The sequence below is a fragment of the Stomoxys calcitrans genome, chromosome 4 (assembly GCF_963082655.1).
Source record: "Stomoxys calcitrans chromosome 4, idStoCalc2.1, whole genome shotgun sequence".
Lineage (NCBI taxonomy): Eukaryota > Metazoa > Arthropoda > Insecta > Diptera > Muscidae > Stomoxys > Stomoxys calcitrans.
In genome coordinates, this window is record NC_081555.1 from 124,275,236 (window position 1) to 124,288,618 (window position 13,383).

General features: G+C 38.2%; 1 protein-coding gene across 6 annotated transcripts in view; it reads left to right on the forward strand.

The window, feature by feature from the left end:
• Positions 1–1,263: 1,263 nt before the first annotated feature.
• The window catches only part of LOC106093307 (protein sidekick), a 490,348-nt gene continuing 478,228 nt past the window's right edge, over positions 1,264–13,383 (forward strand). For all 6 annotated transcript variants that reach the window (XM_059366229.1, XM_059366231.1, XM_059366230.1 and 3 more), the window contains exon 1: positions 1,264–1,649. In XM_059366229.1, the coding sequence (XP_059222212.1) occupies positions 1,430–1,649 (220 nt within the window). In that variant the 5' untranslated portion in view covers positions 1,264–1,429. The remainder of the gene's footprint in view (positions 1,650–13,383) is intronic.

Below are 13,383 nucleotides of genomic sequence, written 5' to 3' on the forward strand. Positions count from 1 at the left end.
ACTCACATTCGTAGGGCATTGGTAAAACAGCAACAGCAATGCTCAATGGCTTCGTTGAATCATCAGTCTCGTTCAGTCGTAATGTTTTGTTCGTTGTGTGAATATCGTTGAAACGGGTGTTGCATTGCATGTTTCGCCCGCCGCCCGCCCCGCTCGCGTGTTGTTTGTGTGGTGCCAAAACACAGCGGTTACATTGCTGCATTGTTGTGCAAATCGTTAAGAGAGAGAGAAGTAGCGCGTATAAAAGAAGTGTTAAAGAAATAACAACAAACCAAACAACATAATTGGAAATAATTAGCAAATAAGAAAGAAATTTTAAACCAAAATAATTAGAAGAAAAAGAAGAAGATAATTTTAAGCTAACGAAACAAAGTCCCAAAAAAGCAAAAAAATCTTTTAACACGACGACAACAACTACAACAAACTTCGTTGGAAAAAAGTGGTTTGACTACTTTTGTAAACATCTTTTGTTAACAGAAAAAAATTTAGCCAGTGTTTGTTGGTAGCAAAGCATTAATCATCATCATCACCATTAACAACAACTACAACACCACCAACAACAACAACAATAGCGTTGTGAGACCAAACAACATTTGTTTTGTTTGTATTCAAATTCCAGATTTTGGTCTGTCTGGCTGGCAATAAGAGAAGCAAAAGAAGAATGTATGTGAATCTGGCCAAAGATGGAAAATGAAATAGATTGTGTTTTAGTGAAATATGAAAAATTCCAGTGCATGTGCTCACCGCATTAATTAAAACAACAACATCAAGCCGAAAAAGAAATTATTTGTGCACAAGAATATGAAAATTTAAAATTCATAAAATCTAAAGAATTATCAGAAGAAAAACCTACCAAACTAGCAAGCAACCATCTTTTTCCCAATACCTATAAATTGTTGTTGTGCAGCGCGGTTTTACGGAAATTTTAAGTGTGTGTGTGTGTAACGACATTGTTGATGTGCTTTGTGGCCATTGTTATTATTGTTGGTCTCTATTCTTATTCACCTTTACCTTTTGTGCTCGACCCAACGTTTTTTCTGTGAGAAGCGAACGAGCGAGCGAACGCTTGACAGCAGGCAGGTGTGTTTCAGTTATGATGCTCTCTTCTGTTATATGGGGTGATCATGAGAGCGAGAGCAACCAAAGTTGAATTTAACGATCGTTAACTTTTCTTTCCAACAAAAAGTGTGAGCGAGTGCTACGAATAAGAAAATAAACAAAGAAAAAAATAGAAAAAGTAGAAGAAGAAAGAAAAGGTGAAAAAACGTGAATTTCAAACCAAAAACGTTAAAAAATTGTTTCCTTTTCGAAATATTATAAAGCAACCAAATTGAAAATTGGAAGAATAGCCACTGTGATTTAATTTGGTTCACTTCAATACACATTTAGAACCCTTTCGAATAAGAAAACTCTAAACAAAATCATAGCCATGGAGGAATTAGAAAGGCGGCATCCCACGTTTAATCGTTTAACAACAACCCTCACCAAACCCCTGTTGCTGCTGCCAACAAACTCAACTGCGCCGACTGCTGCGGCAGCGACTAACACGACTACGGCGACAACAAGGAGGAGGTTATCAAAGATTAATTTGTGGATTACTTTAACAATCTTTGTCCTCTGCTCACAGATCAACAGCTGTCATTCTTTAGGTAAGTCTTAGCACGAAAATCTCAGCAATGAATCGCATTTCCTACATATTGGATTACACCATCAACATTGGCATATTTTCATTTTGTGGTTGGATATTAGCGCAAAGTACCAGTCTCGGGCAAGGCTCATTTAGTGTTGTGTACTTTGGCTAAGGCACGATGGCACTGTCATCTGTTTTGTGTGACACTTGTTGTAAATGTATCCCTCCCTCCAACCACTTTGACTGTCACATGTCATCGAGTAGATTCAAAGTTTGTGTGTTTCCTAAGAAATCTTGCAGACAAAAAATGAGTACCCAAAAAAAAACCAAAATAAGCCAAAACGTGTTAATTTCCATGAAGCATTTTTCTCATGCTACATGAGATGGTGACTATTCCATATGAAACCTTTCTTGAGAAGTTTAGCTAAATTTTTGTCTTCTAAGCATTTGGTTTTTATTTCCGACAAGCATAGTTGAAATGTACGAGGGATGCTGGCAAAGTTAAAGGTGGGAAAATTGCCTGAGATAAGAAGTTGACAACATTTAAGAAAAATCTTGCAAATCTTGTCCAAAGTCAATGGCAGAGTAAACAAAAATTAAAGGAATAGCAGGGAAACAATAATCTCTAATTTTTGCTCAATGGTCCACAACAACAATAAACATTCAATGCCTTCAATTAATCTGGCTTGTCATCTGTTGTTGTGTTCAGTGTGGTTTTTTATTATTTTTATACCCTCCACCATAGGATGGGGGTATACTAATTTCGTCATGCTATTTGTAACTATTCGAAATATTCGTCTGATTTCCCATAGAGTATATATATTCTTGATCGTCGTGACATTTTATGTCGATCTAGCCATGTCCGTCCGTCTGTCCGTCGAAAGCATGCTAACTGTCGAAGGAGTAAAGCAAGCCGCTTGCAATTTTGCACAAATACTTCTTATTAGTGTAGGTTGGTTGGAATTGTAAATGGGCCAGATCGGTCCACGTTTTCATATAGCTGCCATAACCGATCTTGGGTCTTGACATCTTGAGTCTCTAGAGGTCGCAATTTTGGTCCGATTGACAGAAATTTTGCATGTGGTGTTTTGGTATCACTTCAACAACTATTAACAACTGCGGTAAGTATGGTTTAAATCGATCCATGTTTTAATATAGCTGCCATATAAACCGATATTCAACAACTGTGCCAAGTATGGTTCAAATCGGTCCATAACCTGATATAGCTGCCATATAAACCGACTTTGGGTCTTGACTTCTTAAGCCTCTAGAGTGCGCATTTCTTATCCGATTTGAATGAATTTTGCCTCAAAGTATTTTGTTATGGTATCGAACAACTGTGCCAAGTATGGATCGAATCGGTTCATAACCTGATATAGCTGCCATATAAACCGATCTTGGGTTTTGAGTTCTTGAGCCTCTAGAGGGCGCAATTCTTATCCGATTTGGCTGAAATTTTGCATGACGTATTTTATTCTTATTTTCAACAACTGTGTCAAATAAGGTACAAATCGGTTCACAACCTGATATAGCTGCCATATAAACCGATCTGGGATCTTGACTTCTTGAGCCTCTAGAGATCGCACTTATCCGATTTGCCTGAAATTTTGTACGACGGATCCTCTCATGACCATCAACATACGTTTTTATTATGGTCTGAGTCGGTCTGTAGCCTGATATGGGAGCTGCATATTAATCGATCTCTCTATATTTTAATTCTTGAGCCCCCAAAGGGCGCAATTCTTATTCGAATTGGCTGACATTTTACACAGGTCTCCAACATATAATTTAATTGTGGTCCAAACCGGACCATATCTTGATATCGCTCAAATAGCAGAGCAAATATTTGCTTATATCCTTTTTTGTCTAAGAAGAAATGCCGGGAAAAGAACTCGACAAATGCGATCCATGGTGGAGGGTATATAAGATTCGACCCGTCCGAACTTAGCACGGATTTTTTTTTTTCAAATTTGAATAATTGCATTTAATAGACAATTTCGATAGGTTTTGTACTTTGATAGCCTGGATGAATTCGCAATTTGCTCAAGAATATCAATGAGAATTGCTATGAAAATGGTATATAGAAGAAGTTTTCTATGAAAATGTAATATTAGTGAAACATTTTCATTCAAAATTAGTTTTTATTGAATTATAGTTTGATAAAGCTATCACATAGATTGATCTCTTTATTTAAGGTTTTGAGCATATAAAAGGCGATTTTTAGCCGATGTCGAAAAAAATATCATTTCCTCTGTATTCGCGTAGAATATGGATCCATATCGCACTATATTTGGATAAACTTTCTATATAGATATAAAACGCGATTGAACTCCATGGCAATCCCATGGCAGCCGGTTGTACGTACCGGATTGACCCGATGGAGTTCTTCATCGGCAATTGCTGCCGCCTCAGTGTATAACACACTGCTGCAACAACAACAACAACAACATAAATGCCTTATTTTTAACCGATTTCTCTGAATTTCGGATAGTTGGTTAGTATTGTCTTTTCTATATGCTTCCCTAATATGGTCCACAACAAATCTTAGTTGAATGTTGCTTATATATACCAATCTCTGGATGAAGAATTAGCCTACGATTGTGGGTATCTAATTTTGACTTTGACGAGCTTATGAATTCATTTTTTGCGTTAAATAGGGTAAGTGCTCCTAAATTCGGCATATATATGTAGACGGCACTTTTATTTTTTAAACTCCAATAAACTTCAATAATATTCTCGGCTTTCATTGTAAGAAAAAATTTTTGAGCTGAGTTTACAGATTAGGTCAGAATTTCGTTTTTAGTGAAAGGAAGTCTCTCAACAAGTGCGAAGGTGTCTGTGCTTAAGAAAATAAGTTACAAGGCTTTAAGTGCGGCCGGGCCGAACTTTGGACACCCATAACCAATATAGAGCTGGCATACTATCCAATATAGAGCTGGCATACCATCCATAATCGCACCATTCGATATTTTCGATCATTTTAATAATAAATATCGTTAGTATCGATACTATCGTTAATTTCCCATCACCTATATTTCAAACGAAAATGAGAAGTAAAAATCAATGCACAAATCAATTAAAACCAAGGTTGATAAAGTCAGTTGGAAGACATGAGAGAAATTATTGTACAAAATGTTGTACCTATCGGATGAAAATTGCGCCCTCTATAGGTGCAATATATCTCAAAGAATTCAGTGTCGGATTGGTTATTTTTGTTAAGTTTTGCAAAAAAAATTAACATTTGCGATTGCATCCATCAAAAAAATATCAGTCGATATTCAGTCAAAAAAATTAAATATCGATAGCGCCATCGATATTTTACCAGCTCTACTCCAATATCATGGTAATTTGTATTCATTATCCTTTGCTTGCCTACTAAGAGAAGCCGGGCAATAAACTTGACAAATGCGATCCATGGTGGAGGGTATATAAGATTCGGCTCGGCCGACTTTACCACTCCATAACTTGTTATATTTAGAACTCGTATTAAATCCTACATATAAGTTATTTAATGGATACATATAACTCCTAACTTTATTTATTATATTCTTCTACCTACCGGTAATACGATCATTTCATTATATTCTCAGAACTGAACTGTTGGAAAAGGTATTTTTTATTTTGCTGCCGCTTTTGTTTTGATGATCTTGCCCCACTACCTGAGTAGCCTTCAAATAAAAAATTCTCATAAAAATATATCACATTGTTGTGATTTCCATAAGCAAACATGGCAACGAACCAATGTTGTTGTAGTCATATGAATATGGATCAAGTTTATCTCTGTTCTTTTTTGTTTTTTGCATCTGTTTTGAGTAGTGTTTGCGAGAATTTGTGCATATTGATTTTTTTTTTTTGTTTATGAAGCATAAAAACTTTATTTCCCATACTCCCCAACTGGCAACTCATAATCAGACACTTTCATTTTTGTTTATTTGTATTCTTTGGTGTAATAAACACGTTTTCACAGCAATTTAATATACCAATTATGAACCATTAATCGCACAAGTCTTGCATGTTTTTGCAAAAGGTTTTGTTTTTTTTTTTTTTTTATTTCCGTGACATCTAATGCCCATTAGTATAAAAACGATAAACACTTTGCGATGTAAAAAAAAAGAATATGTTAATTTGATAACACTGTATATAAGTCAGCTGAATGGCAAAAATATGTAACTATAGGTTTCATATAGAATACAAAGTAAAATTTTACAAAAAAAAAAAAAAAAAATATAAAAAAATTTTCGGTTAAACTTATTTAGTATTTAAAATGTTTTCAATATTAGCAATGAAATTTGTATGAAAATGACATCTATCTAGGAAAACAAAGTTCTGTATAACATACCAGTGCCATCTGTCGCCAAGATTGCCATGATATGTTATAAAATACCAGTGCAGGCTTACGTAGAACATCTGTCGCTACGATTGCCATCATATGTTTTTCACAAATTAGTGTGGTCACCCACGGATATCCTTTACCGTGAATGGCAAAATAAAATTAAAACCAATCTATATATATAAAACAAGTAAGAGCGTCCTAAGTTCGGCCGGGCCGAATCTTGGGAACCCACCACCATAGCAAAATTGAAAATTTTTCCCATGAACATTCCACTAAGGAACAGAGGCTAACTTCTCACATATCAATGAGTACAGTCCGATTCAAGTTTAAGCTCAATGATAAGGGGGCTCCTTTTTATAGCCGAGTTCGAACGGCGTGCCGTAGTGCGACACCTCTTTGGAGAGAAGTTTTGCATGGCATAGTACCTCACAAATGTTGCCAGCATTAGGAGGGGAAAACCACCGTTGAAAATTTTTTCTGATGGTCTCGCCAGGATTCGAACCCAGGCGTTCAGCGTCATAGGCGGACTTGCTGACCTCTGCGCTACGGTGGCCTCCACCACCCACCACCATAGATTCTGTTAAAATATGGGATCTATATCTAGTTATAGACCTAATTGGGCCTTACTTGGCGTATTGTTGGGAGTCATAACAACGACTTATCTCACGACCTTCAACATACGCACTAATTATGGTCTGAATCGGTCTATAGCCCGATACAGCTCTAATATGAACCGATCTCCCTATTTTACTCCTTGAGTCTCTTAACGGCGCCATTTTTAATCGAATTGGCTGACATTTTACACAACGACTTCTACTATGTCTTCAACATTCAGTTTAATTATGGTCCGAATCGGACGATAACTTGATATTATAGCTCCAATAGCCATTCTTTCCGTTTATCATATGTTTGCCTTAAAAGAGATACCGGGAAGAAAACTCTACAAATGCGATCCATGGTGGAGGGTATATAAGATTCGGCCCGGCCGAACTTAGCACGCTTTTACTTGTCCATATAATTTTTTGATGTCGGGAGGGGGAGCGAACCCTTCCCCTTACCCCAAAAGTACTACCCAAAAATAAAAGTAGACCGATCGGGACAATATGGGACTCTAATGAAAGGTATTCGGGAGCAGATTACGAATATGGTCAGGAAGAACGAATTGGCTTTATAATTTATTGATAACGGAAGGGGCGGATCCTCCACCGTTACCCCAAAAACACCACCCGAAATCAAAAGTGGTCCGATAGTAGATAACGAATCTGGCATTTAAAAGTCACGCCACCCCCACAAAAACGCCAAAACGGGCACAGTAGCCAATCATGGATACATGGAACTCGGTTTGTTTGTTCCGTATAGACTGACAAACGGCAAAACCGATTTTCTCGAAATTTTCGCAGTTTGTGTGGGTTGGTCTGGAAGGAAACATAGGCTATATAATTTTTTGGTATCGGATGGGGGCGGACCCTCCACCGTTACCCCAAAAACACCACCAAAAATCAGATGTGTACCGATAGTAGATAACGAATCTGGCATATAAATTCATTTCGAAATATAGGGGGTCACGCCACCCCCACAAAAAATGGGCACAGTAGCCCATCACGCATATATGGGACTCGGTTTGTTTGTTCCGTATAGACTGACAAACGGCGAAACCGATTTTTTCGAAATTTTCACAATTTGTGTAGGTTGGTCTGAAAGGAAACATAGGCTATATAATTTTTCGGTATCGGAAGGGGGACGGACCCTCCCCCTTACGCCAAAAACACAACCCAAAATCAAAAGTGAACCGATCGTTACAATATAGGTATCAAATGAAAGGTACTGGAGAGTAGAATGCGAATATGGTATTAAAATTGGAGTCTAAGAACCCATCGGCCCGCCCCAACCCCAAAACTCCCCCATACAGACATATTGGATGTTCATTTCAGTATGGGGCTTAAATGAAAGGTATTCGGGAGTATATTTCGTCTCTGACATGCAAAATCAAATGGAAGTATATTGGGTCACGCCATCCTTTAAAAACGCCATTAGACCCATTATGACTATATGATACTTGGCTAAAGCGATTTTCATAGATTGTGTACGTTTGTCTGGAAGCAAACATAGGCTATATAATTTTAGGCATTAGGGGGAGGCATTCCTTCCCCCTTACCAAAAAAGCGCCACCCATATCCGAAAGTGGTCCGATGGGCACAATTAGGGTATCAAAGGAAAGGTATTGGAGACCAGAAAATGAATATGGTAATAAAATTTGGGTCCAAGTAACCAGCGGGCCCCCCAACGCTAAAACTTCTCTAAACAGATATATTCGAAGTTCATGTCAATATGGGACTCAAATGAAAAGTATTAGGCAGTAGATTACAAATATGGCATAAAACATAAGGTCCAAGTAGTGGGAGGTCGTCCTTATTCCCAAATACCCCCAAACGGGCACATTAGCCGAACATGCCTATATGGGACTCAAATGAGAGGTATTAGGCAGTAGGTTACGAATATTACATTAAATTTGCGTTGCGTGGCGCCTTTTCTTTGGAAATGCAGCACGAATTTGATATCCATAATTGAGTCGAAATGTCTGAGGTGCCATTCCTACCATAATGAGAACATTACCCTAAGGAAAAACATTACCATAAGGAACAGAGAAGGACAAATTCTCAATTCTGAGTGCTTTGCGATTCAAGTTAAAACTCAATTATAAGGGACCTTTTTTATAGCCGAGTCCGAACGGCGTTCCGCAGTGCGACACCTCTTTGGGGAAAATTTTTTAAATGACCATACATGGCATTGTACCACACAAATGTCGCCAACATTAAGAGGGGATAAACACCGCTTTATCCGATGTTCTCGCCAGGATTCGAACGCGTTCAGCGTCATAGGCTACAATGGCACAAATTCGGTCAAGGCGTAAGAAAATTTTCGGAAAAAAAAATAATTATTCTTAGTGTGAATTTTCAAATAATTTATAAAAATTTCGGAAAAGAAGAAAATTCAAGGAAAATTCGCAATTTCGTGGAAATTTTCTTCTTTTCCGAAATTTTTATAAAATATTTGAAAATTCACACAAAGAATAATTATTTTTTTTTTCGGAAAAATTTCTTACACCTTGATAGAATGGCTTTTAAAATGAAATTCAATGTATAATAGAATTTGGAATTCTCTAGTTTAAATTTCAATGCCAATGTGAGACAGAAAACAAAATTTTTGATAACGAATAAAATTTTTTTCTTAACTAAAGTAAAATTTCCACAATTTAGCAGTCACACCCTTTGTTCCTCGTATTGTTTTGACAGGTTGTTAAATGGCGTTACCACAAACAGACTTGCACTAGAAACTTTTTCGCGTTTTATTTTTACCGTTCGTGGCTTATTTATCCAGTACTAAAATAAAACACAGCAATTATTTAAAATTTTAATATTTTTCAATACTATTTTCACTTTTAGTTTAAGTTTCCTTCGATATAACTGAGCGCCATTGTCTTTCTTCATTCTGCACTGGCCCTCTGTGTTGTTTTCAAAACAGACAACCATAAATTCTTAAATTTTCGAATAATTTCATTTAGACACACAATGTTAAAAATTGCATCTGCTTCGAATTTCAACCCCAAAATGCTGACCAGAAATGTCCATGAAACATAGGAAGACAAGTCAACTAAAACAACAACTACAAGACTTCACGTGAATTGGCGTTTTTATTTTTGTTCTTTTTTTCCTTTGATATTTGCTTTGGCTGACATTTGAAATGTGCTTGGGCTGAGCTTCTTGCAATGAAAATCCAATTGTATACAATGCTGCTGCCACAATTTATTTTATTTTGTTTATCCACACACATCTGTATATACTATGTGCAGTTCTTGCTCTCTCTGGCTTTACTATTCAAAGTATGCATGTTTGTGTTTGGCTATGTTTTATATTTTCATTTTTTGTTTTGGTCTTCACTTTGACTTTTTGTTCGATTTGTTTACTTTTAAGTTGTCAATTGTAATTCATGGCTATTTTATGCTTTGCCATTGTCTTTTGGCGTCGTGGATGGCACCTCTCACCCCACTCAACCACAAATATGGGTCATTTGCCCCACTACCAAAGATAACTTAAAAACGGCATTTTGTATACAATTGTAAATGCCACACACACACACAATCTCCCGTTCGTTCGTTCACCAACTCACTCACTCCGTCTTTGGCCATTGTCATATTTTCGTTTTTTGTTGATAATTGGCAAATTGTTATTGTTATGTTGTATTTATTTAGATTACTTAAGACTTCTTTTGTTGGGTCATTTGTTGTCAGTCGCTGTGTGTGTGTGTGTCTCTCAATGCGTCGTTTGTCCCTTCTTCATCAAATGTTTCATTTGAAAAATTGTTTAAGCTTTGTTGCTGCTGCTGCTGCTACTGTTGCTGCTTTTGCTATTATGTGGCTTTTTGAATTGATTGAATTGCTCCGTTTGTGTGGATATTAATTGGCCCCAATGGTTGCTGAGTGATAAAGCTTTTCTTGTTGTTATTGTAGTTTGACTATTCTCTTCTTTTCAAGAAAATGAGATGCTAAATAGGATTTCATTAACTTTACTACACAATTCTATACATACATAACAAGATATTATGTTTTTGGGCAAATTAATCGAATTTTTATATCATTGTAACATTTAAAAGACATAAAGCGTGAGAGAGAGAGAAAGTGAAAGTATAAAGACCAAAGGATTGGTATCAGAAATGGAAATTATTAGTAAATTAGAGTACTTTTTTCTTGTACAAAGATATAAAAAATCTTAACATTGGTCATGCCATAATTACCAGGTAGTGTACGGTACACAGCTGAATAAAATTTTTTCTTGCGAAGTGCACTATCTGTCAACGAGTTTTGGTTGTGTGTGTGTGCATTATAGTCAAGAACCATAACGCACGCAAACAACGAAAAATGGAGTTGCACTAATCACTGATTTTGACAGATAGTGCACTCAATATTTTGTTGTTGGGCAACTGCCACTACCTGTAAATGAATATATCTTGATTTTGGTTAGCCTGTTAGGGCGAGGATCATTGTTTCATGATGTGATCGATTTTCTACAGTATAGAAAATGAAAGCCACTATAGAAATCAATCATAATTCTCAGGAAAACTTATGCCTTACAGAATACACCTTACAAGAGCCAATCAGAAGTGTGGGATATTCCAAGTTATGGTGATGGCAATGTGTAACATGATCTTCCGTGTAACATGATCTTCCAGATGGCAATACTAGGATTCCGTCAATCCAAGACTGTGCCGATGACAGCAGTGCCTCGCACTCGACTTCAAGGTTCATCTGAGGTATCCGATCGGAAACCTCTTCCCTTCTTCCCAGGTTTCCTATCTTCGCCTCGATTATACCGCGATGGTATGAGCTGCTCCCATCCTCAATCCATTCTCCCATCGCCTTAAGTCCCATAGCCGCAGTGGCTCCCTCACATTTAATTTTTATGTCAATGGGTCGGATATCTATAAAAATCTCCAGGGTCCTAGTGGGCGTGGTCCCCATCCTATGCCAAGACAACATGTTCTCTGAACCTGTTGTATGGTCCTTATGTTGCACTTTTTCTCCATCGCAGTCCACTAAATTACTGAGGCGTAAGCAAGTATTGGTCTAACCTTGCTCCTGTAGAGCCAGTGGACTATCCTAGGATTCAGGCCTCTATTTCGAGCCTACGGCCCGCCAACATAGTGCCCAACATCTGTGAGCCTTCTCAGTACGCTCCTGAATGTGACAATCGCCTTATTGAGGAAACAAGGTGGTTAAATTGGCCCACCTTCGTCTTCCTCGTGAACAGGCATATTTCAGTCTTCTCTGGGTTAACATTGAAACCTCTGGGTCTAGCCCAGTCATATGCCATAGGCAAGACCCTTTGCATAGCTCGTTCGGATCCTTACCCCTTAGAAGTATTGTTACATCGTCTTCGTAGCACACGGGTTCAAATCCTTTCTCAGTCAGCATCCGTAATAGGTCATTTTCAGTGGTCACCCATAGCTCGTTCGGATCCTTATCCCTTAGAAGTCTTATAACATCGTCTGCGCATCAGACGGGTTCAAATCCCTTCTCAGTCAGCATCCGTAATAGGTCATTTATGGTGGTCACCCATAGGAATGACAATAAAATGCCCCCCTGTGGCGTGCCCTGTGCCACTTTCTCCCTTATATTTATGCCATGCGACACACATTTTATCCACCTGTTCCTATGCATATGGCTTATCCAGTCACTAAGGACCGGGTCCACCCGGTACGGTTCTAAGGATTGGATCAGTGTGTCGGTCCGTACATTGTTGAAAGCCCCCTCAATGTCAATGCATACCACCAGTGTGTACGTTTTGGCAACGAAGGATTCTTCTATTTTATGCACAACCTCGTGCAGGGCAATCTGCACCCTCCTTCCCTTATCATAGGCATGATGTTTGTATTTGAGCAGGTCGCTGGATGTCATACTCTTTATCATGGCATCCACAATACGTTCCATGGTTTTGAGTATAAATGACGTAAGGCTTATTGGTCTGTAGGCCTTTGGTGTCGCATAACTTGCCTTGCCTGGCTTGGGTATAAACACCACCCTTGCCTCCTGCCAGGCTTTCGGAGTATATGAAAGTCCTATGCGCTCTGTGAAAATTTTGGCCAGACGAGGCGCCAGATAGTCTGCCTCTTTCTGTAGTAAAGCTGAAAATATTCCATCAGGTCCGGGTGACTTAAATGGTTTGAAGCTCCTCAAGGATTCCTTCACCACATATTCCGTAATTATTAAACTTCGATCAGCGTCATTATTCCAAGATTCCGGTGTCTCCGTGAGTCCCTTCGTATCCTGTGAAAAATGGGTTTTTATAAAAAGCCTCAACATGTCCTTCGTTGTCTCTGCTCTCACTCCCATGTCGTCTACTAAAGTTTCAGTTTGGACATGGGTTTTTGAGAGAAACTTTTTTATCTTGGCGGCGTCATTAACGCTATCGGTCTGTTCGCAGAAAAACTTCCAGGAGGCACGTTTTGCCCCTCATGCAATCTTATTGTATTCCTTGAGCCGTGTGTAATACACATCCCAATAAACTTCCGCTTTTTTACGAAGTGCTCTGTTAATGTTAGTATGCGGACCTCTTTTCCAATATTGCGAATCTCCCCGGTCATCCAGAGTTTTTCTTTTTTTCTGATTTCCTTTCCCGAAGAGGACAACTATCTTCGAAGGACCCCACTAGTGCCGTCGTTATCCTGTTGACATTTTCGTCAATGTCTTCTATGCTTGGACAATCTAAACTATCTTGCCCAAGTCTTCTTCTGAGTAGCCTTCCGAATTTTGTCCAGTTGGTTTTAAACTTATTCCGCTAGCTTGTGGGATTCGGTGCTGACCGTGCTATTCTTTACCTTATGTAGCGATTGTCAGAGAAAGAGTTTTCCATGGAGACCCTCCAAT